Source organism: Microchirus variegatus (genome assembly GCF_963457635.1).
Source record: "Microchirus variegatus genome assembly, chromosome: 9".
In the NCBI taxonomy this organism is placed as follows: domain Eukaryota; kingdom Metazoa; phylum Chordata; class Actinopteri; order Pleuronectiformes; family Soleidae; genus Microchirus; species Microchirus variegatus.
Genome location: NC_139810.1, coordinates 23,153,063 through 23,178,084, shown reverse-complemented (window position 1 = coordinate 23,178,084; position 25,022 = coordinate 23,153,063). Strand labels below are relative to the sequence as shown.

Sequence of the window (25,022 nt, the reverse complement as noted above, 5' to 3'; positions counted from 1 at the left end):
GAACTCTGGCATGTTTTATGGAGGTTTGGGAAACCCTGAGTGAATTCTTTTTTGATGAATGAATGAATGAATGAATGAATGAATGAAGGATCATGAGGTGCAGCTTCTGCTGTATCACTGAGTGTGAGTCAATGTCTGTGCTTGTTCGTTCAGCTGGGACACAAACCACCAGCAGACTCTGCTCTGTGCTGCAGGAACAGGTGGTTGATGCAGACATGATGATGGTCACCGAGTCACAGAAAGTTGTGTTGTAGCGCTTTGGCACACGCACACGCACACACACCCCCACACACACACACAATAAGTGTAGCCCAACGGTGCACACTGAAAACGGGATCCATACACACACACACAGCTCAGAGTGAAAGAGGAAGGCGGACTTACCGTCGCTTTGATGGGGACGTACAGCACCGGTCTGTCCGGGGAGCCGCTCTTGTCGTCGGACACAGTCTTGACCTGGAAGCCCTTGGACTTGACCCAGAATTTGAATTTGGCATTGGTGTGGTTGTTGCTGCTCTTGTCGTGCACAAACATCCCGTTGCCGTTCTCCTCGTCCACCTGCAGCAGCGTCTGCAGGATTTTGTTGTACTTGCGCCGCGTCACGGTTTTGGTCTTCCCGGAGTCCCCGTACGTCCGCAGGCACCAGTCCTGAAATTCGCTGAACATATCCGAAGCCGGCGGAGCCGCGCTGCCGCAGCTGCTGCTGGGACTCCGGCTCCTCTGCTGCTGCTGCTGCTGCTGCTGCTGCTGTTTATTAGTGGTGGAGGTGGTCACTGTGTCCACCACGCTGCTGGTTCTCTTCATGATTTAAACAAAAAAAAAAACACTTAGTTTAAATAAACAAGGGTTCGGTTCGCGAACGTCGCCGGACAAACTGTGGCGAACCCTCAAATTCACGGAAACGACAAGTCCGGACCTCTAATTTACTTCCATGTCTCAATAAATAAAAAACACATCGCTGCAAAGTCTCATTGTGGTTTTTTTAAATATATATATATATATATACACATATATATATATATATATACATATATATATAAACGGGCAGGTTGTGTCCCTCCTTCCTTCACCTCCTCCACCTCCTGCTGCTTCCTCCTCTGCCGTTACGCACCAATGGAAATCTGCGACGAGACCGAAAGAGGAAAAGGATCAGGGGGGATGCTGCCCAAACGGACGAGTGGAACAACTACAAAGCCCAGTCGCTTGTCTCAGCCTTGTAATTCCAGCAGAAACAAAGAGTTTAGACCCGGGGTTGTGTACACAGACAGACAGAAGGCTCCGGTTGTGTCGTCGTCGTACCGGACCGGCCGGGCGGTACAGACTGGAGCGGCGTGTCCTCTTCAGACACACCTGTTAGCAGCGTGGCTCTGTCGGCCTGTCCCGCGGGGGACGTCTGTCACCGCCTCTCTTCTTCTTCTTCTACCTCCTCCTCCTTCTTCTTCTTCTCTGTGAGGAAGGGAAGAAAGAAAGGAGAAGAGAAGAAGGAGGAATAGGCGACCTCACTCCTGTCCTGTTCCTCCTCTTCAAACGAGCTTCTTGCTTTTCTCCTGGTTCGTCTCTGTGTCTTTCGCCGCTGACGTTGAAGCCAAAAGCGCACGGTTTACCCAGAAAAAATAGGACACGTTGAGGTGGACTCAAACATTTGTTAATCGCCTCTTTTATAATAATAAAAAAAAAGAACAGATAATATCCGTTCTGTCGCTCGTTTTACCCCCCTTATGACACCCCTTCTTCCTCCTCCTCCTCCTCCTCCTCCTGGTCAGAGCTGATGGGAGTGAACCGGACACCTGTTTGAATCCTGTTGGTCTTTTCCTCAGAGCGCATGCAGCGTCTCATTAACTCACACCACGACCAGGTTCAGGAGAAACGATGTGGCTCCTCCAGCAGCAAACACACACACAAACACACACACACACACACACACGCGCGCACACATACACACACATACACCAGTCCGGGCCTGAGGGAACGGGACGTGCGCGCTGCAGCTCCAAAAAAAGCAGGAAGTGTCCAGAAATGACTAAAACGCGGACACACACACACAGTCCTGCAGTCACACGTCAGAGGAGGAACTGACTATAAATAAGAATATGACCCTAAAAAGTGGAGAGTTTGTCACACAAAAAAACACTAATCTCATTATTCCAAGTCATCCAAACAGCATATTTCATTTATTTATGGCAGATGATCTCAATATTTGGTCAATCAATTTGATTTGAATATAAATTAAACGATTGGAATAAAAAAACAATCTGTTGTAATTAGGTCAGTGGGATATAAATAAAAACGACATTTATTATCAGCTCGACCATGGTGCTTTTATGAATCTCATGAAATAGAACCGTGGATTTAAAACGTCTCATCTATTAATGAATAATTTGGGGTGAAGATAACCTGGCTTTTATTTATTCATCGTTTAGTCTGAAATTCCACTAAGCAGATAAATGAACAAACTCTGAAAGTTTTAGGCAAACATTGGGGCATTAAATGCTAAATGATATTTATTATGTGACTTCTTAGTTCAAGAAATCCCTCTTCTGTGAGTGTGAGTGTGTACCTGGTATTCCTTATGTTGCAGGGACCTAAATCTGTTTACACACAGTCACATTACGGGGACTTGTCTTCCTTATGGGGACACAAATTAAGTGCCCATATTTAAGACATGTTTTAAAAGTTAGGCTGAGGTTAGGGTCGGGTTAGTAGTAGTTATGGTTAAGGTTACATGGAAAGTCTTGTAAATGTATTGTCCTCTGAAGTCATGGAAACCAGTGAGTGTTGTTGTGTATTGGTTAGGTTCTACCTCCTTTTAAATGCATTGTTTATTTATTTAAATAGTACTTTGGATTACCACTTTTATATGTTTGGAAATAAATAAAGTTTGGGGAAATGAACCTGACCGGGTGTCGCAAACATCTCCTCATGTTGTCATTTACTGGGAAAAACTTGAATGTCCGTCTTTGGACGTGTCTCTAAGAAGCTGACGAGACACTTCACCTGCAGCAGATTCAGAGGAGAACATCAGTCCTGATCGCTCAACGTCTCCCGTGTCGAAGAGTGAAATTACTTTGTTGCCAGCAGTCCAGTCACTGAGCCTCCGGTTGACAAGTCAACTGAATATATAGAGATGAACAACCATGTGTTCACATATACGGGGTCATTTAGAGTGTACGACTAACCTCTGCGTGTCTTTTGGACAAGTGGGAGGAAACTGGAGAACCCAGAATAAACCCACGCACACGCAGGGAGAACATGGAAACTCCAGACCAGAAACCTTCTTCTTTAGTTTCATTCTTTAGAAGCTTTTCTGCTATAAACTCTGACCTTGTCAGGACCAGTAGTCCTCACATGGACCAAAACCTAGTACTAAAGAATTGGTTAAGTTTGGGGACAAAATTTGAATTACACTCTTAGAAATAAAAGTGCTAAATAGAACCATATAATAAGGTTCTTCGGCTTGTCCTCATAGGACAGCCTTTCACCTGGAACCCTTTTAGTGTTACCAAGAACCCTTTAAAACCCTTTATTCAGGAAAGGGGTTTTAAAGGGTTCTCTGGATCAAAATGGTTCTTACTGGAATCATTAGTGTTACCAAGAACCCTTTAAAAACAAATGGTTCCAGGTAGAACCTCAGCCCTTGTAGAAGAACACTTTTGGAACCCTTATTTCTAAGAGTGTATGGTTAGATTAAGATTAGCATTTAATCTTTTTCTTGACTGTCCATATGAATGGAAGCCAGTGCAGTGTCCTATACTAAGAACAGGTGGATTGCTGTGTGTCTGAGGGATAAACTTGTCAACACACACCAGTCTCTGTCGGTCTCCAAAGACTTGCACAGAGAACAATAACAGAAAACGGTTAAACAGCTGCGTCACAGTTCAAATATAAAAACAGAGGCGCGAAACGGTTGATTCCACCGCTGTGACGCGGCCACGCAGAACGAGGGCCCAGAAACTCCAGACCTCAAATTCCACCTAAGTCTCCATTACACACTGTTTGATTGACAGGTCTTCTCTTTTAGGGGGACATCTGGCTCACCCTCTCGTCTTTAACAGCGAGCTGCACTTTGTCCTATGAGAGAACCTGTGTCCCACAGCTCAGCCGTCATTGTCCTTCACCAGGTGGCCCTGAGGTCTTGTCAAAGAAGCAGGATATAAACCGATCCAAAAATGACTTTTTTACAGTGGATTTCTGTCAAAAAGAGAGGAAGAAAAAAAAAGATATCATTAACACTCAAATACATACGCTACCGTTACATACTTTATTTTAAAAATACATGTCTCTGTGGAAAAGTGTGTGTGTTTTAAAAGTTTAAAAGTAAAGTTGAGTTTCAAACTGGGCCGTTGTGTTTGTGTCTTCTTATCTGAAGGACGCCGTCTTTCCCCATAGGAATAAGGGCGATGGAGAGAACAAGAAAAAGAGAAAGAGACTCAGAGGATGAAAATAACCTTCCCACCATGGGAAGTGAAAGTGTGTTTCAAAACACTCTTGGTCTCCCACTCGTGCCTCAGCCGTTGTCCGGCATTTGCCCATCGAGCGTATATAAGCTGCTGGAAAAGCAACCGTTGTTTTAGAAGAAAATGTCCTCGACACATCAACTGAAGACTTTAACAGTTTTCTGTGGTTTTTAATCAGGTGTGGAGTGTTTTAAAGATTCAGTACTTAGTCTTAGTGTCAGTGAAAGACTTCGACTCTATACTGAGCAGAGAAGTTAGTGTCTTTTAAAAGCCTGTTCACAGTAGTTTTAGGGTGAAGAGATAATAGAAATTTAAAGTGTAAATAAGACAAGCCTTATTTGTTTTGTGATGCATGGAACTAATGTTTTAATAATGCACTGTACACTGTAAAAAATGTCTGAGACGTGTTTTATCAGTGCTTTAATGACCGTACACTCTTAGAAATAAAAGTGCTAAGAAGAACCATTCAAGGTTCTAGGCTTGACCTCATAGGAGAACCCTTTTTGGCCCTTTTGGAGGGTTCTACCAAGAACCCTTTTAAAACCCCTTTATTCAGGAAATGGGTTTTAAAGGGTTCTCTGGATCAAAATGGTTCTTACTGGAACCATTAGTGTTACCTTGAAAAAGCCTTTCTTCGGGGGTTTTAGAAGCAAATGGTTCCAGGTAGAACCTCAGCCCTTGTACAAGGACCCCCTTTTGGAACCCTTATTTCTAAAAGTGTACAATGTCATCTCTTTATTGGGACACATCCAAACTTGTACGCAGTTTTAAAACAATAACGCTCAAATGAAAAAAAACGACACGTTTCTCAGCTGTGTCTGAGGCCGTCCTGGGCTGACTGGGCCTCTTAGATTTCCTCTGTGAAACTGTCCTTTTCTGTCGCATTCTTCCCCTTTCTCTTCTACACACACACACACACACACACACACACACGCAAACCGTGTGTTGAAATCCTCACTGACATTTTTTTTTTTTTTTGCTGAGGCCCTGTAAAGTGTGGAGGAACTGTCCCAAACACATTTTCAGTTTGAAGACTCTCAGTCCCAACGACATGCTTTAGTTGTCTGGTTATTGGAAGGTTATTTGTCCTGAACTGACAGTAGAAGGAGTATTATTATTAATGATTGCTTTTTTTAATCATCTTTCTTTTCTAATACATATGTAGAAAAAAAGAAAAAAAAAACTTAACCTTTACCTTAACTACAAGTAATGTTTTTAACTCATACCCTAATCGAACCACAATTCAAATCGTAGCCATAAACTTACCCAGAAATGAGGTCCTGCCTCATTGCGACCAAGTTTTGGTCCTAATGAGGACGATTGGTCCTGACAAGGTCAATGTTTATTCCAGGAAAGGTCCTAAAGAGACAACAAATTCAAAGTATGTATATGTAGAGAGAGATATGTATATATATGTATATATATAGATATATATACACACACACACACAGTATATAATTAAAAATACACACTAAACACATATGAATAAAAACTGAATGGACAAATCATTGACACCCACCTTAACACAGAGATATTGAGATGAGGACACACACACACACACACACACACACACACACACACACACACACACACACACACACACACACACACACACACACACACACACACACGGCCCAGGCTGCCTCTCTGCTCTGCTGGCTGGATCCCTCGGTTGCCATGGTGCCAGTCAGCTGGAGGGGGTGCAGGTGGGCGTCAAGGAGGAGGTCTGCTTTTGGCTCCTGGCTGGGACACACACACACACACACACACACACACAGAGTAATGTATGTAGATACGTGACATGGATGTACAAACGACGTGCAAACACATGTGAACACATATGGTGGACATATATATATATATATATACACACATGCACACACAAGTACTGTTACACAAACACCCTGTGCACACACACACACACACACACAGGTTTGCAAACATACTGAAAGTCATCCACACAAACACACATGCTCACACAGTGAATGAATGAATGAATGAGAAGGTGAAATAAAATAATTGAAATATTCCTCACAGTGAACAAAGCTCATGGTAAAAGAGACATGTGACAGTGTTGGTCTCACTGTACTTGTGGGAACCTCAGTCATCCCATCATGTCCAAACCTGAACTACAACTAATCCTCATTCTAATCTCATGTAAACTTAATGCATGAAGTAACAGATTTAGACATTGACTCACGTGTTATTGTCCAGTTCTCTAATCAGTCATGCTCAAAATGTCAAAATGTCACGTTTATCTTTGTGTGTGTGTGTGTGTGTGTGTGTGTGTGTGTGTGTGTGTGTGTGTGTGTGTGTGTGTGTGTGTGTGTGTGTGTGTGTGTGTGTGTGTGTGTGTGTGTGTGTGTGTGTGTGTGTGTGTGTGTGTGTGTGTGTACTTTTGTTATGTTTATTGCAAAATATGAGTCCAATATTTTGTAAGAGCTTTTTCAGTTTGTTTGGGTAGAAATAAGCGATGACAATAAATGTTTAAAAATAAAACACGAGTAGCTCTCGGCCATTTTCATTTCGTCAAAGTAGCTCTCAGAAGAAGGGGTTGGAGACCCCTGATATAAAGTGTAATATTTATACATTTTCTCTACATTTCTGATTTTCTGAGGGGTTTTTTTTTTTGTTTTTGGATTGAACAGGGCAGGCAAGAATGAGCCACATGCTTCAGCCTATTCCTTTTTCAGTTATTGGCACTTTTGTGTTAAATGTTCTTGCTTTATATAATATATATATTGTACTTCTCTTGTTAATGCATCTTTATTATTTATTATCCTTATCCAAATAAAGGACTATCTTATCTTTCTGTTTACTTTTTATATAAATGTAACTGAAATAAACACTAATTTATAAATAATTGTTCTTTTGTCAAATGTATGTATTTGTTTGCTTATTTATTTTACTTTAGCTTCATTTATTAAGGTAGCATTTTGCAAGAGAGGGAAAACAAACAAGAACCAAATCCCATTTTATAAACACTTACCAATACTAGAAGAGATTAAAACTTTAAAATATTTGACTGAAATGTATAGAATTGAGGTTTGAGGAGTGAAACCGCATTTCAGCGAGAGTAGAGATGTGAGGTAGTGTTAGGGATTTATAAATGTATAACTAATTCAATGTTCTGAGCTGTAAAAAAAACAAAATCAATTAAAATTTTAATTAAAAATGTACATGTTGGTATCTTTAAATAGCTCTCAAAGCTAAATACAAATTATACAATACATATAAAGTCACATACCAAGAAAGTCAACACCGATAAAAAGACACTATGAATATAACAGATTGTGTGTAAAATAATATTTCTTTACTTCTACGTGTGTGTTCTGCTGAACCATCATGGAGATTTTTTTTTTCCTCTCACCATCTCCCTCTCCTTCCCCCATCAGGTTCGAGGAGAGACAAACCACAACCATCTGGTGGTGTTCAGATAAGCCTGAGTAGTTTCTTTATGTGGAAACGACTCACACGGACTAAGTCTTATACCTGTGCAGCTCCCCCCTCCCAGTGTGGATAAATGTTTTCTCACAGGATGATGGTGTGAACATACTCTGTAAACATAATGACACATGGAGCTGCAGCTCCTTTACAATGATGTCATTAAAAAAAAACAAAAAAAACATCTGTACCATATACTGTAGCTCACAAATCCACAACTACAACATCTTTTGAGATTAGGATTGTGTTATATTTACAGTGGTAGTCACTTCTACTTTATGCATTTGATCTTTCTTTATCACACACCAGAAGTGAACACACAAAGAACAGTGAGGATTTAGATGTTTTCTTGTTATATATATATATATCTTTTTTTGACAGGTGAGTGAATGAAGAGGACAGGTGAATGAATGATGTGGACAGGTGAATGATGTGGACAGGTGAATGATGAGGACAGGTGAATGATGAGGACAGGTGAATGAATGAAGAGGACAGGTGAATGATGAGGACAGGTGAATGATGAGGACAGGTGAATGATGAGGACAGGTGAATGAATGAAGAGGACAGGTGAATGATGAGGACACGTGAATGAATAGGACAGGTGAATGATGAGGACAGGTGAATGAATGAAGAGGACAGGTGAATGAAGAGGCCAGGTGAATGATTAGGACAGGTGAATGTAGAGGACAGGTGAATGATAAGGACAAGTGAATGAAGAGGACAGGTGAATTGATTAGGACAGGTGAATGTAGAGGACAGGTGAATGATAAGGACAAGTGAATGAAGAGGACAGGTGAATTGATTAGGACAAGTGGATGTAGAGGACAGGTGAATGATTAGGACAAGTGAATGAAGAGGACATGTGAATTGATTAGGACAGGTGAATGATGAGGACAGGTGAACAAAGAGGACAGGTGAGTGAGTGAATGAATGATGAGGACAGGTGAATAATGAGGACTGGTGAATGATGAGGACAGGTGAATGAAGAAGACAGGTGAGTGAAGAAGACAGGTGAGTGAATGATGAGGACAGGTTAATGATGTGGACAAGTGAAGGAAGAGGACAGGTGAGTGAATGATGAGAACATGTGAATGAAGAGGATAGGTGAACAAAAAGGACAGGTGAGTGAATGATGAAGACAGGTAAATGATGAGGACAGGTGAAAATGTCCGTCCTCTAGCGCTCTCTCACTGTGTCCAACAGGTAGATGTTCATACACACAGTGACACACACACACACACACACACACACACACAGTCTTATGCTGTAAAACAACACTATCTTTGAATAAGTTGAATCAAATGTGGTGTTTTTTTCTGTCCCTTTTGCAAATGACTCCACGTGTGTTCTGTTCTAATACTCTTCACCTCTGAATTGACTGCCATTATTCCACATTCTTTGTTCCCTTGTCCCCAAACACCAAATGATGTGATTGTTTCTCATTGACCAACAGCAGCCTCTTGTGGCAGGAGGCAGGACTTTTCCCCATTGAGAAAAAAACAAAACAAAGCAGTTGGGCTGCTGTGGATCTAGTGTTGTAATACTTCAGCAGGATTTGGTCTGATTTCATTCAAATCATGTTAACTTGTGTTTGGTTCTTCTGAACACGGAGTGCTGTGATAATCCCTCCATGTTTGTTTCCCGCAGACTGAACACGGAGGATTATTTATCGCCACTTTGTGTAAAACAGTTTGAGTGCTGAACGATAGAGTATTAGTGTTTATGTTAGCGGCTTTTCTGTGAATACATTAGCAGCTTAGATGACAGTATGACACAGTGAAATGCATGCTGTTATTCTCTCTCTCTCTCTCTCTCTCTCTCTCACACACACACACACACACACACACACACACTGAATCCGCAAGAGGAAACATTAGCTCACATTTATCTGGGTCTCTTTACATATGAAGGGAGGGCAACAGTTTACAACAAGCATCGTGGGTGGGTTAGAAGGAGCTTTGATTATGTATGAGGAAATTAATCTCTCTTTTACACACACACACAAACACACACACACACACACACACACACACACACACACACACAAGGTCTGTGCAGCTATTCTCTTGAGACAGTGTGTTGTGTTATATTCATTTGGACAGCCTACACAAAGTCTTGACTCTAACCTTAACCATAAACAACCACAGTGTTTATGCCAGAAAATGCTCCTAAAAAAGGTAACAAATACACAAACGCACACAGACACACACAAGTCACCACAGGACGGGGGGTTGGGGGTGGGGGGGGGGCACTCAGGGTTTAGGGTCAGAAAACAACAACAACCTGAGGCTTGTGCAGGTGTGTGTGTGTGTGTGTGTGTGTGTGTGTGTGTGTGTGTGTGTGTGTGTCCTTGGGACAGGCCCATTGTCGGTGGATCGTCACACAATGGGATGGGTATATGGTTGCCAAGGTAACCCCATCAGCCCGAGCAACCGTTGCAACTGGTAGCTAAGTAACAGGAGCCCAATGACAAAATGAAGATGGAGGATTAGATCGGGAACCGACGTGTGTGTGTGTGTGTGTGTGTGTGTGTGTGTGTGTGTGTGTGTGTGTGTGTGTGTGTGTGTGTGTGTGTGTGTGTGTGTGTGTGTGTGTGTGTGTGTGTGTGTAAATTTTTTTGGGTATAAACAATGATCTTGTCAGGACTAGTAGAAGCAGAAGTGGTTACATTTACGATTAAGATTTGGATTGTGGTTAGGTTAAGATTAGTCATTAACTGGAACACACAGTGTGTGTGTGTGTGTGTGTGTGTGTGTGTGTGTGTGTGTGTGTGTGTGTGTGTGTGTGTGTGTGTGTGTGTGTGTGTGTGTGTGTTCTTGTAGTTGCAGCATACTGAGGACCAGTGAGGGTTTTAAAGCAACAAAGTGAGGTATTTTTTACGGAGTGAGGACATTTTGGCCTTCATTGAAAATCACTTCCTTAGGTTGCTATAACATGCTATACTCAATTTGTCAAATTTTTTAATTTTGGACGACTTTTTTTCAAATTTTGGACCAATTTTTTTTTTTTCAAATTTTGGACCAAATTTTTTTTTTTCAAATTTTGGACCAAATTTTTTTTTTTCAAATTTTGGACCAAATTTTTTTTTTTCAAATTTTGGACCAAATTTTTTTTTTCAAATTTTGGACCAAACATTTTGGATAATTTTTTTTTCTTTCACATTTTGGACCCAAAATTTTGGGTAAAATTTTTGTTCAAATTTTGGGTCAAATTTTTTTTTTCAAATTTTGGTCGACATAGTATAGTATGACGTGTAATGTCCTCTGAAATCATGCAAACCAGTGTGTGAGCGCTACGTTCACACAGTATTTATCATGTCAATATAATATTAATTATTGGTGTCATACAAAACAACAGACAGGTTTTCTGTCTGGCCTTGTCAACACAGACACACCCCCCCCACACACACTCCTTTGTGTAAAGGAGGCACTTTTCTCACAGTTTGTGAGCAGGAAGCCATCAATTTGTATCGTCAAAAAACACTTTCCAAATGCACGTGAGGAAATGCTGTGCGAGTCGAGACAAGGCTGCACACTTATCGACAAGACACACACGCACGCACGCATGTACAGACAGACACTCCACACACACACTTCCTTTAAAGTCTTCATGAACTTCTCACTGACATTTCCTTCCTCTTGACTACATGTGCACATGCAGTTCTTCATGCTTTACAGCAGAGGGCGATCCAAATCAGGAAAGTTTACTTCACAGCATTCACGAATACCTGCTCTCAGTGAAACTGTGAACTATTCTAAACTATTATACATGATATTATATACTGTACTATATTGTATTATCACTTCAAGTTGTGAAGCAAGAATCAACACTTGCACAGTGCACGTTCACTCCACTTTCTTTTCCCTTTCTTTTCTTTTTTTTAACCAGATCCAGAGTTTTTCCCAAGTGATGCTGGTAAAGATCAGAGTCTTGTTCGTCAGGTTTTGAGCTTTGTGAACAAGGTGCACAGATTATAAAACCATTTTAATCCAACCTGTCCTGATGTAGCAGTGTATGCTTTACAGAGAGCCTGAGGAGGAAGCTAGAACAGGGGTAAGCACAAGGCAAATATATCATACACCAGACACACCATCATTCAACTGGATTCAACCCCACACACTTATTGTATGTCAAAACTTCACATAGTAAATCTTTGACATTGAAACCCACGCACACACACAGGGAGAACATGCAAACTCCATGCTGACTATTATTATAGAAAATTTCAAGTCATTCCAAGATACTTCACCCCACTCTCAAAGTGCATCAGGGCAAATCGTTCATTTCCTGAATTTCCAAAATTAATTAAAATTATTCCTTAAAAGGTTTGCAAATGTTTTCAATTGGTCCTTGTTCAGGGTGATGCTGACTATTATTATAGAAAATTTCAAGTCATTCCAAGATACTTTTTGTTTTTTTGAAGAAAGTCACCTCACTGTCAAAGTGCATCAGGGCAAATCGATCATTTCCTGAATTTCCAAAATTCATAAAAATTATTCCTTAAAAGGTTTGCAAATGTTTTCAATTGATCCTTGTTCAGCGCGATGCCGACTATTAATATAGAACATTTCAAGTCATTCCAAGATACTTTTTGAAGAAAGTCACCTCACTGTCAAAGTGCATCATTAATATAAAGCACAACATACACTTACACCACTACACAGATGACTGTATATGTTTATCGATGAGGCTGGATAAAACAAATCAGGTAGTTAAACTCCAGAAAGGCCTCAAAGACATTTAGTCTTCGATGACCTTTAACTTTTAAACATTTTAGAAATATCTTTGTAATTTGATTCAAACGTAAAACTAATTTCCAGATTTAATTTATTCCACCTGCGAATCATTGGGGAAATAAGAACCATTTTATCCTAACAGCTAGATTGGACTACTGCAAATCCTTACTATCGGATGTTCCATTAAGTCTGTCAAAATCCTCCTAAACATAACCCTGCAGCACGAGTTCTGACAGGAACTACTGTAGAAAGTGAGACGTTTAACACATAAAAATACTTGAGTAGGTTTGATCCCACATGCTAGAAAGTCAGTGCATTCTACCCTGGAAACAAGACAGGCACAGTCCTGCATCATCATTCTTTATACAGTAACCTGTATAAGCGTGACGGTACTTAAAGCTAAATGCTGTAGATGAAAAGTCACAGGATTGCTGAAGTCATTATGATTCATAATCTGGGGAGATTAATAATAAAAAATATACTTTGTCCTTTAATTATTTTTTCTTATGATGTGGAGTTTTCTCTCTACCGCCCATTTGGTTGATATTTTGAAATTTCAGTTTAGGTTCTTTCACATTTTGGTGGTATTCCTACATGTGTGACGAAATGTAAATTAAATAATTAAAAAAATATGCAAAGACATAAGAATAACATGAAATGCATAGAACAAATAATAAGTAAAAAAATAAAAAATACAATAATAATAATAAAATACATTTTTATTATAAATATGGCTATTAGGCTGAATATTCTGTTCATAATTACACCCATCTATGTAAAAAATAATGTGTCTACATAGCCAATGGGTTGGGGTTATTTGGCTTGTAACTAGATGGTTGCTGGTTGAAATCCTGGGATAGGTGAAGAGCTGGGGTGCCCCTGAGCAAAGGCACAGATAAGTGCGTTTTCACTACTGGTATGCAATAAGGATGGCTTGAATGCAGATATCTAATTCTACACAAATCTTTTTTTATTTAAAAAAAAAAACAACAACGAAAAAAACCCCTTTGTATGTTTTAGTTCTGAATAGGAACTACATATCACATGAGCATTCACATACAGTGGACATGCGTCTAAAAAGGTTCATACTGTCTTCCTGCTAACATATTTTAGCTTTAGTTTCATTCAGTCAGGTAAAAAAAATAAGGTTTTTTGATTACCTTGACATGTTTTGTCCACTTCCTGTAGCTTTTCCTCAGAAGGGTCATGTGACTTGTCTTGCTTCCTGTTTTATACAGGTTTATCAGACAGCAGGGGGATGACAGCGCCCCCTGCCGTCTGACATCCTGTTGAGGTACAGCATCCCCGGTGTGATCGGATGTTAAATCCCCCATCCCGGTTGATGGTTCTTGGGGCCTGTTTCTGGATCTCGACACTCACATTAGCCACTTTTCCCAACACAGGAACTTTTGTCTGGGATTTTGGAACTTGAGAATTTGGGACTCTGGAGGTCTTATCAGTCGCCAAAGTGTGAAAAAGATGACTCATGTTTTTGTGGTCCTCCTCACTCTAAGTACAGGAGATAAAACACGCTATGTTAACTTCCGCGCTCATTGGGACGTCACAATGCGCTAAATTCCTGGAATTGTTGAGCCACGGGGGTCCGTTTTATCCATAAAACACGCAAGAGTGCTGGCGAGGGCAACGGTATCCGAAAACCAGAAGTCCACGAAAAGTTCTATTCTTGGCTCCACAGTGCAGCACAGAGTCCTACACAAACTTCCAGCCTCAGAGGATTTATCTGTCCAGTGGATACATGTTATATATGACGGCAATGTGCCTGCTAGAGCCTGCAAATGATCACTTTTCCAAATGCTAACTGCTGTTAGCTCCCAGTAGCCTCTGTGGCTGATGTCATTTCCTGTCCCTTAAGTTTCATTTTACTTTTTTTTTTAAGGTGGACCAAAAGAGATACTACTAAACAGAGCGTTCTGAACAAAACCCTGTTTTGGCAGGGTGATTGAACTGCTGCGGTGCTTCATCCTTATGGTATTTTGACCGAAGCATGTCACAGACATGTTCATTAGGACACCAGGGAACTCAGTTAACTTGGAGAAATACAATATGACTCCTTTAAACCAGCATTTTTGAGAAGCAGGTCCCACTGATGTCATAGAGCTCCATGCAAACAAAGGTCCTACATATTTTCTGCCTTCAGTATCGCTCTTGTCCAGCTGCACGAGCTGACACAAGCCAAGGCAAAGAGAAGCCGAGGACGGCGTCATGTCCAAGTCCACCTTGGATCTACAAACACTTGAGGCATAGAGGAGAAAGCGGCACCCGTGTCTTTAACATTATTTTAAGACTCGAAAAACGCGCACAGACATGCAGAGTGATCCCAAAACCTCCAGGCTACCAGATACTTGGCAGATAGAACAGAGGTGATTTTGATGTACCCGAGGTTTTGCACACCACTTCATTTATACAAATGTGCATTGGACAAAAAAAGCGTCACGCTTTAAGACTCGCGAAAAGAACATCATGAGCCACAAGGCTTAATTTCAGAGGTGGAATTTTCCGCTTGAAATGTTAAAGCAACAACGAACAAACAAACAAAAAAATAGAGGTGCCAACATTTATGAAGCATCACTACATGATGGAGTGTTACAACCTGTGTGTGTGTGTGTAAGCTAAAATGTTAGCACACATTCATGTTTGATATAGGAATGTGTTTTCAGTGGTAGGAGTGGCCAGGGACAGAGAGAAAAGTGTTGCATTGACACTTAAGAAAACTATCGACACTTAAGAAAATGCTGATGAGGATGTTGTTTTGAATCAATCTATTCAACGCACTGGGATCACCTTTTATATTTGGAGAGTTTTAGCCTTTTTTTGTGCACCCGAGGCTGGTTAACAATCACCAATAAACCCTTGTATTTACATGTCTGTCGTGTGTTTTGCGTGTATACATTCATGTCGCGTGTGCTCGTTACAGTTATTTTGTTTGACCTGCGTCAAGGGAATACACGTTATATAGTATATTTCCTTACACTATATGTGGCATCTGTAATCTGTAGTAAATATACAATATAAAGGCATTCGTTTAAGACAATGGATTCAATTTGCTGTACATCAAAACAACAATGAGACAGAATTGTCAGAAATCAATACAGAGAAAATGGTTAAAAAGTAAAAAAAAAAAAATGGAGTTTGCATGTTCTCCCTGTTAGGGCAAATTGGAATGAAGTAATTTAATACATTAAAAATATAGGATTACAGTTGGCACAGGTCCTCCCTCGACATGTGGAGGATAAAGCGGTAGAAGACGGACGGACAGACAGACAGACAGACAGACAGACAGATAGATAGATAAATACTATCTTGAACCCCTAGGGGGGGAAATTGCTCGACACACAGAGAATATCCCAAAGGGCCAGAAACTTTCACTTTTACCGGTGAACTAATTACTGTAATAGAGCAGAGGTGAGGAATGAAGAGAACCAGTAGACACACGCACGACTGAGCAGCTCAGCTGTCTGAAATCTGCCCCGGGCTCTGTATTTATCAGCGTGAGATATTCATCACTATCAAAGCTTTAATCATATTAGAACCTCGAGACAGTAATTGCTATACATACCTGAACTAAACATATAGACAAGATAGACGCACAACGTACTTGTTAAGATCAATATATGCAGCTCATATTATCTTGTCTGTACTGGCTCCACAGGAGAATTAAACACTGAAGCCAGCATGTCTGAGAGGACATGGAGAACTGGTCTTATAAATAAAGATTTTTGTTGTTGGAGTTACTCACACTTGCCTGGTCATATATCAAGTAAACACAAATGTGGGTGTTTTCTTTCAAATAAAGTACTATCAATTATAAACCATCATTGATAATAAATGGTTTGTATTTATATAGCCACCTGACCACTCACACCCATTCACTCGCTTTCATACAGCGCATCTACGTGCAGCACATTTTCTGTGAATATAAATTATTTACACACGGGCAGAAAGGTTTGCTCCTTTCACGATGTTATTAATTGCATTTGTCACATGTTGTATATGCCACTAAAAGCCATATTGTTATGTGCGGTACACTTATAAACTGGTATACAAAAATAAACTGGTCACTTTATTAGGTACACAGATCTTCTAATGCTGTAGCCATGGCTGTATGATACAATCTGGATAGAGCACTGCCCTCTCTGCCTTGAAGACAATTTTGTCATGGTGGTAATTCTGGGTACTGCAACAAAAAAAAATACTCATGGAGCTCAAAAAGTAATTTTTCCATTGAGCACAACAGTAAAAGAAACGCCTGTAAAAATGTCCACAGGACACCTCGAGACATGGGCACGGGCCTTTATAGATCTTTATATTCTATATTTTTAATTCATGGAGTTTCATATTTTGAAAAACCTTTCTAAAGGCCAGAAAAAGTCCAGAAAAAAACCTTATTTCCCAGAGTGACGTCACACCTGCGTCATGTGGCATCTCAGAGATTGTCGTCATCACAGATTGACACAGCAAATTTCTACCACGCCTGCTCACATTCTTTTGCGACTGCTCTGCTCATACTCTGCACTGGCATTCGTTGGAATTCCTATCTTCACTGGTGAGAAAAAGGAGGATCAAGCTTTTATTCCTGCAGTTGCCAAGATTAGACGATTACAGTTGATGAGGGCTTTTTTATCTCCTCATTCGCACACACACATACACACACACACACACACACACACACTCCACCGAGTTAAGTCAACGTCATCACCTGTTCTGAAACTGACATCTCAGAGTCAAAACAAAGACCAGGTTTACATTTCTTGAAACCTGCTTTCTAAATATGGCCAAAGACAGTTACAATAGCTTTTTGTATCTTAAGTAGCTATCATGCACGATTATGCATGATTCTTCATATTTAAATCAGTTCATCACATTCTTATTCAAGCAAAGAAACAGGACTAAACCTGGTCACACATGATGGTTTGAACTATCGCTCCCTGGGTCACAGCTTTTGGTTTTTTGAGTGAACTGGCAACATTTGTCCCAAATTAGACTTTTTAAAGTTTCGGATTCATCTTCTCAAAACAAAAGAGGAGGAGAAAGAAAGTTGGAGTGAAGTAATGCTTCATACCCAAATAAATCAAACTAGTGGGAAAAACAGAGTTTGGGTTTTCATGTTGTTTCACGTTTATTAGTAGATTTGAGTAGAAAAAAAAAAATGGTTCTTGAATTTAAACTTCAGTCACATGCGGGCTTACAATGCTCCACCACCACATAAACACACACACACACACACACACACATACATACACACTTACATTCACAGACACACACGCCTGTCAGCTGAAACACTCCATGCTGGCCTTGGCTCTCTCCATCTCATGTAGGAAGTTGTAAAACTGAGGGAGCGTCAACTCTGAAAGACGACAAAGGAAGAAAACAGGAATGAGCAGTTTGATCTCGACTGAGATTGACAGATGGGGAAAGAGTTTCTGATTCATGGTGATAAAAAAAACTCTGTTACCTAATGAAGCGCTCACAACAGACTCTCACAAAATCTTTGTTCCAACAGGTTTTCCCTCTTAGTGTGAAATAAAGGTTACTTTTTGTTTCCCTCTGGATCTATGGACCTGCAGCAGAATTCACTCACTCATTTATCCATTCTCTAATGCTTATCCCTCATGGATCATGGGGGGGGGGGTGGTGCCAATCACAGCTGACAGGTAGAGGAATGTCAAAGTAAATTACAATCTTTAACTAAATCAGAATTTCCTCTCTACTTCTCCTGCAGGGCTGAGCATTAATAAGTGGTACAGTATCTGTCTGGATGGTTTAAACAACAGGTTGAATATATTTTCTGGGGCTAATGCGCGGATGCCAGGACTGCCACATGGGAGCGAGAATTACCCGAGCTATTTCTCATTATTACGAGATAGCTAATGAGAGAGTGCTCTCATTATAGTGAGATCTGTTTCTCGTTATGATGAGATCGGACTTTATCGATTGCTACCGGCAAGTGAGGGCAGATTCACAAGAAACGGGGTTAACGGGTTCAGGCAGGTCGATGAAAAGGCATGAGGAAAGCATCATTATGAATAAACTATTGAGATTCAATGATCTGAAAAGAGTCTCGACCAAGTTTTTCTCCAATCTCTCCCTCGCCGTGTGTGTGACAGCGCTTCAAAATTATAAAATTGCGTTTCTAATAAGAGACAGATGACTGATTATAATGAGATACGGATCATGTCACAACTAGAAAACAATTTTGAAACAAGGCAGTCAGAGATGGCAGACTTCACCCCATTCACGCAACAAGCTTCTGGCGGCCTCTGTTGGTCATACTGGCAAGTGCAAGTGTGGAAGCACAAATAAACAGACAGAGCCACCAATAACACTACTTCACTCCCACTCTGTGGGGATAGTGCCATTTTATATAATTATTAATATTACATATGTGTTATTATTATTATTATTATAACAACCATGCTGCTGTATATAATTGTAGCTTCATTCCTCATACATTTATTGAGGTTCTATCTCACTAAATTCATTGAATTACATGATAAACAATAAAAACATCTGGCTCAAAGTCACTCACCCATGTAGATATTTTCAGTGGAATTCCCCCGTCTGACCACCAGCTTCAACTGCAACAGGACAAAGATTGTTTTTGACAATGTTGAACAAAGAAATGTACCCTCATTGTGTGTGTATTTACATTTTTGTGAGGACATTTTGACCTTGTGGGGACATTTTGTCTGAGCCCGCACAACTTTAAAGGGCTTATCTTACGGGGGTTAAGACCTGGTTTTAGGGTTACGGTTAGAATTGGGTTTAGGTTATAGTTAGGCAATTAGTTGTGATGGTGAAAGTTAGGGTAGGGGACTAGGGAATGCATTATGTCTGTGATGTGTCCTCACTAAGATGTATAGAAAATCTGTGTGTTCCTACATGTGCATAATTGTCAGGACCAAAGAATGTATAAACAATGGGGACCGAGAACATTTTGGAAAGGTCCTCACAACTTTAAAGGGCTTTAGGGTTTAGGGTTAGAAGTGGTTAGGGTCAAGGGTTAGCCATTTAGTTGTGATAGTTAAGGTAAGTGATCAGTCAGTTGTAAACAGATTTTTTTACCTGCAGAAAAATGTTGCCCGTTTTCTGAATCTCACTGGTGCCGACAGTCACTGAATAAACAAACAAACAAACAAAAACATGCCACATTATGACGCTTAAATTCATACAAACTGACCAATGAAATGTGGACATTTCAGTTTTTAAAGGTGAGTATATAACTAAACACAGACATTGGACCCCATGGATCCACACTGGTCACACAGTCTGGATCTTTATGTGGCAAGAGTCTTCCTGCCTCTATCTCCTGTTGTCCTGTTGTGGACGCTGTGCGTGTTTCTGCCTACTGGTTTGTGGTCTGTCCACTTTCCACTTCTTCGTGGTGGAGAGGAGGTTGTGTGAATAATTGTCATTTAACTTTGTGATTAACAATGTTTTTTTTTTTCTGTACACGTGTCATCTGCTGCACATCTGTCCGTCCAAGAACAGGGATTCCTACTGAACTATTCTTTCTGAGGATCTAATGAACTGTATATACTTTTTCAAATGTCAAACAACAAGCTAAAGCTACCGTATAAAGCTCAAGCTGCTAGAAGTAAAAACAGATATGGAAGGTATGGAAGACACATCTCCCGCTGCAGCTTTGTGATACACACACACACACACACACACACACACACACAAACACACGGGTTGTCTGTATGAGTCAGGACTATGAGTATTAGGAGAAAACTTTTCGTGGGTGTTTCTTGGCGTTATCGGCCAAAAAGACATTAAAGGCAATACGCGACACGAAGGTATCAACTGTTTTTTCCCCCTTTAAACTTGATTTTTTGGTAACATTTCTGAGGAGGCACTGTTGACAGACAGAGAGGGAAAAAATAAAAGGTTTCTGTATGTGCCATATAAGTGAAATTACATAGTCTTTCTATTTGCATAGGTCGTGAAAACTGAAGTGAAGAATGTGACAAACACACATCGAGTATTTCCTTATCTTTCTTCTAAAACTGTTTTGTATAGGCAGCCTCTCAAGACAACTGGACTTCAAGAACCTGGATTTTACCCTGCTTTGTGAGATGTGGGCCGTATGAAAAGAGTGGCCAATCGGGCTCAGCATCTAGTCAAATCTCTTAATGCCCAACCGGATTCAGCTAACTGAGTCACAGAGGCAACATGCAGAGACACAGTCTCTTTGTGAAAATGAAGGTTTTGCATTTCTATCAACAGCTCCCGTTAGGTAAACTACGCAGCTCACTCCCTTTGTAAACCGCAGAACATTCAGCTTAACAATAGCTTAACCTGATGCTAATGACTCTGCTCTCATGGCGTATTAGCATCTCTATCACCAGTTGAGTCCTAAGACGTCATTAATCTGTATGAATAAATGCAGAGGCCTGATAAGAGACCTAGCAGCTCTACACCAGTGGGGTGTTTAAATGAGACTAAATCCAATAGAAAGCATTGGAGGACATAAGCTATGCTAATGACGACATTGGGCCGGGGATTTGTGACCATGAATATGCACTGTAACTCTGAAAAGAGACAGAGCTGCAGCTTTCATTGAGTGCGCAGAAATAATTGGAACCTAAAATGTGTGAACGTTACATCTGACGTGCCGAGGGTTCGTCTCACCTCCGAACTTCCACTCCATGTCAACCAGCTGGTTTACCATCAGAGTCTGTGCAACGGCGAGTCTGGACAGTGCCGCATAGTGTTCTGACCACTGCAATATATAACAAAGAAATGTCAGAAACACCCCTGTGTTTAAAACACAGTCATTTTTTTAAGCAACAGGGCTGTGATTATCCGTTTGCCATCCAAGGACTACAACATGTATGTAGAGGATGTGTATACAAAAATAAATCACATTACAAGGACAGGACATTTTAGAGTCTTCAGAAGAACTGTTGATTTTAGAGACACATGCGTGACTGTTGGTGACTAGGTTTTTGCCAAGGAAGGATCGGTAATGCTGCTTAATTGGCTTCAAACTGTTTCTCAGTTGCTGTGAATCTAAAAGCATAGAATTAAAAATAAAACACAACTCCAAGAGTGTGTGGAGACATACAGTACCTGCTGTGAAAAGTGAGTGGCCTTGTCTTCGTTTAGTCCTGCAAGAGAATTTATGCGTCAGCTTTTTCTTTTGTTTGTTTACATCAAGCTTGTTGATGACAGCCTCAGTGATGAAGAATTCAAATGTGTACCTAATGTAACAAGGTCATCTTTGATCTGTTCGCCTGACAAGTTTTTCTTCAGGGCCCCTGAGGAGAAAACAAGAGGGATGACGGTCATTTTTAGACAGAAACTTTCCCGCAGCTGCTGCTTCCCTCTCACTTTGTAGCATAACTTCTACAGGACTGTAAAAGTATGAGTGCTGTGGGAATTTTTGCAAAATCAGTGAGCAAAGCCAACAAGCGCCCTGTATTTTTTTTTTGGTCGAAGCCGGACCCGAGAGAGTTAGAGAAAACTGAAGCGTACATCCAGGAGGACGCAAATACTGGCTCCATGAACACACACCCAGATACACAAAAACTTCAAAAACTTTATTTGAACTGTAACCACTGACCACTACTTACATAATCCAACCGTGGTAGTTTATTTTGAAGTTGTTGTGGAAAGAGAGGAGAAAGAATAGCATCCACCAAGGATTCAAAAGCATGTGTTATGTTCACGGTGCCCTCGAAAATAGTAAACACTAGGTCAATCACTTCCATTTCTAACTTGTTGTCACTTATTTTTACATGCTATACATCTATTTGGTTAAGTTTACACCATATTTTCAATAAAACTATATATATATAAAACACAATTTGAATACACTTTGTTTACTCTGTATCAAAAAAAGAACTTTCATTGACCATGTCAACTGTCCTGGGGTCTTAAAAACAACCAATGCACATTGTCTGTGAGTGTGTGTGTGTGTGTGTGTGTGTGTGTGTGTGTGTGTGTGTGTGTGTGTTGGTCTCACCCTGTGGCACCAGGAGGACACTCTTCATCAGGTTCCTCAGAGGACCTGCGCTCATCCCATGCTCCCCTGCAAACTCAGTGAGCTGCTGCATGAACCTCTCTGTCTACACACACACACACACACACACACACACACACACACACACACACACACACACACACACACACACACACACACACACACACACACACACACACACACACACACACACACACACACACACACACACACAGAAACAATGGGATAGGCAATGTTTTACCAGTCCAAAGTTCTAATAACATTGTGTGTGCATGACTGTGGACGCTCACCTCTTTCGGCTCCAGGAGGAACTGGAACAGAACTTCAATCAGACGGTGAAACTGCTGCGGAAATGAAAAGAGCACAATGAACGAATAAATCAAATTTTGCATGAATTACAAAAAAAAAACAAGTGTGGTTTCCTTTAAGAGTCTGTGTCTTTAAACAGTTTTTAAATAGCACACAAAATATAAGTCAAGTCAGCTTTATTTCTACAGCACATTTAAAAACAACCAGAGTTAACCAATGTGCTTAACAAAGTAAAAGGCACAACAAAAACAAGAATATATATATATATATATATATATATATATATACTTGAGTACTGTTTATACTTGTGTTCTTTTACTTTAGTCAACTTTTTGCGTTTCTACGCCACATTTTCTTCTTTTTCTAATAATTTCCGGCAGGATGAACATAAAGGTGTAATGCTGCCCTCCACAGTTCTAAAGTCAGAGTTCAAAGTTCTTCATCTCAGTCCGGTTATTACAGTGTGGTCACGTGATTCACGTGACACCACCACATCATCATCATCATCGTAAATATCACGTCTTTTTTCACTGCCATTTCTGTAAAATAAAAGCAGTAAAACACATTTTCACGCGACGACTGTATTAAACAAAAAAAAGGCATTAGCCGAGCTCAGAGTCAGCTGACATTTACATGACATTTCATCGCCCAGGAGTGACAAAATAAAAGCAGCTGAATGTACCTGCTCGCTGAATTTATTCAGGTTCTGGAAGTCGGTACTGACTGAGTCCGGTAAAACGTCTTTGGTGAAGTAAAGCTGCATAATTCGTTTGTTTTGAGTCAACAGAGCTGCGCTGATAATCCCTGTGAAGCTAACTCAATGCTCCCTTCTTCTGCTGTGTTATGGACTCCACTTCCGGGTTGTCCACTGCGCATGTGCACAAAGTGAACCAGCCTCGCTGGGGAAACATGCACAAGAAAATAAAGTGTAAATAAGGAAATTACAACAAACTAAAATGTTTTTTTTATACAACATACTAGCTGACACGCTGAAGTTACTCATAAATATTAATTTATAAACTCCTCCTTTGAAAGAATAATGATGTATAGATAATGTTCTTTATGATTAATATATCCTATACCCCCCCCCCCATCTCAATTTGCTATATATAACAACAGCCTCCTTTTCTAAAATGTATTATTTATGATATTTTTATTAGGCTGCATATTATATCATAATATATATTTATTTATGTTTACATTTACCTTTTGTCCAAAATCAATTAAAAAAATCAATAAAATATGATCAAAAAAGTTCACACTGTGTCCTTATTTACATACATTCAGTATGTTTGTATGTTATATTGCCTCCTGTTTATTTAGTGTTTATGGTGCATGTTTACTTTTACTGATGTTAACATTTTTTTAATTTTTCTTATCAAACGGTAAATGTCATCATTATGGGACCAATAAAGGATGATCTCATCTTCATATTTTCACTCCACTACATTGTGTAGTAGTGTATATATTTATATTTGATTGTACTTTGTACAAGTGAATGTTAGCACAACAACACAGTGCAGCACGACTGAAATGCATCATACTTTAGACCATGACACCTTAATTTGTAGTAAACGTGCAGTGTTGTACTTTTAACATTTTGCCCCACGCTCTTTCACAGTTTTTCGTCTTTGAGGAAACTCGTTAACGTTTCACCATCTAAAATGGAGAAAGGGGAAATTCTCTGTGCTTTTCTTTACGACACATGCGTAAAGAAAGAAAGCGGGGGTGTTCCTGCGTTTTTGTCTTTTACGTGGGTTTACCTCGAGGGCACAGAAAGTGGGAGTTGACATTCTCACCTGGGAAAGCCTCGATGGCTCGGAGCGACCAATCAACTTTGACTTGTGTGTGCGGGGTCGACCATAGAAGGGCTGGACCGCACAGACCGCCGTGGGACACAAGCGCAGAGGGAGTGAGACAGAGAGAGACATCGACACGCACCAGGATCGTCGCGTGTTTGTGTGTGAGCGAGCGAGAGAGTGAGTGCAGCGTGCTCTGACAGTGTGGACTTCTGCCAGTAGAAGGAAAGTCTCGACTGGATCTAAAACAAAAAGACAAACTTGGTTTGATTAA

At 40.3% G+C, this 25,022-nt stretch overlaps 2 protein-coding genes across 4 annotated transcripts in view; both read right to left on the bottom strand.

The window, feature by feature from the left end:
• LOC310932042 (nucleolar protein 4-like) overlaps positions 1–666 on the bottom strand; it is a gene marked incomplete at both ends in the record, with an annotated part of 120,189 nt that extends 119,523 nt beyond the window's left edge. The window contains one exon of the mRNA XM_083895307.1: positions 385–666. Coding sequence (XP_083751433.1) covers positions 385–666 — 282 coding nt within the window. The remainder of the gene's footprint in view (positions 1–384) is intronic.
• Positions 667–6,150: 5,484 nt separating this feature from the next.
• Positions 6,151–23,780, bottom strand: commd7 (COMM domain containing 7). Of its 3 annotated transcripts, none has more exons than XM_083895309.1 (10): positions 23,632–23,780; positions 22,931–22,984; positions 22,623–22,725; positions 21,859–21,915; positions 21,728–21,765; positions 21,287–21,377; positions 19,718–19,767; positions 19,182–19,230; positions 17,902–17,999; positions 6,151–6,197 (listed from the first exon to the last, which is right to left on the bottom strand). In XM_083895309.1, the coding sequence occupies exons 1-9, from the start codon at positions 23,710–23,712 to the stop codon at positions 17,923–17,925; spliced, it is 600 nt and encodes a 199-aa protein (XP_083751435.1). In that variant the 5' UTR covers positions 23,713–23,780; the 3' UTR covers positions 6,151–6,197; positions 17,902–17,922. The 3 variants fall into 3 exon arrangements, with proteins under 3 accessions (XP_083751435.1, XP_083751436.1, XP_083751437.1); XM_083895310.1 differs by lacking the exon at positions 6,151–6,197 and adding an exon at positions 17,072–17,195; XM_083895311.1 differs by lacking the exon at positions 6,151–6,197 and having other exon boundaries at positions 17,758–17,999.
• Between the last annotated feature and the right edge of the window lie 1,242 nt (positions 23,781–25,022).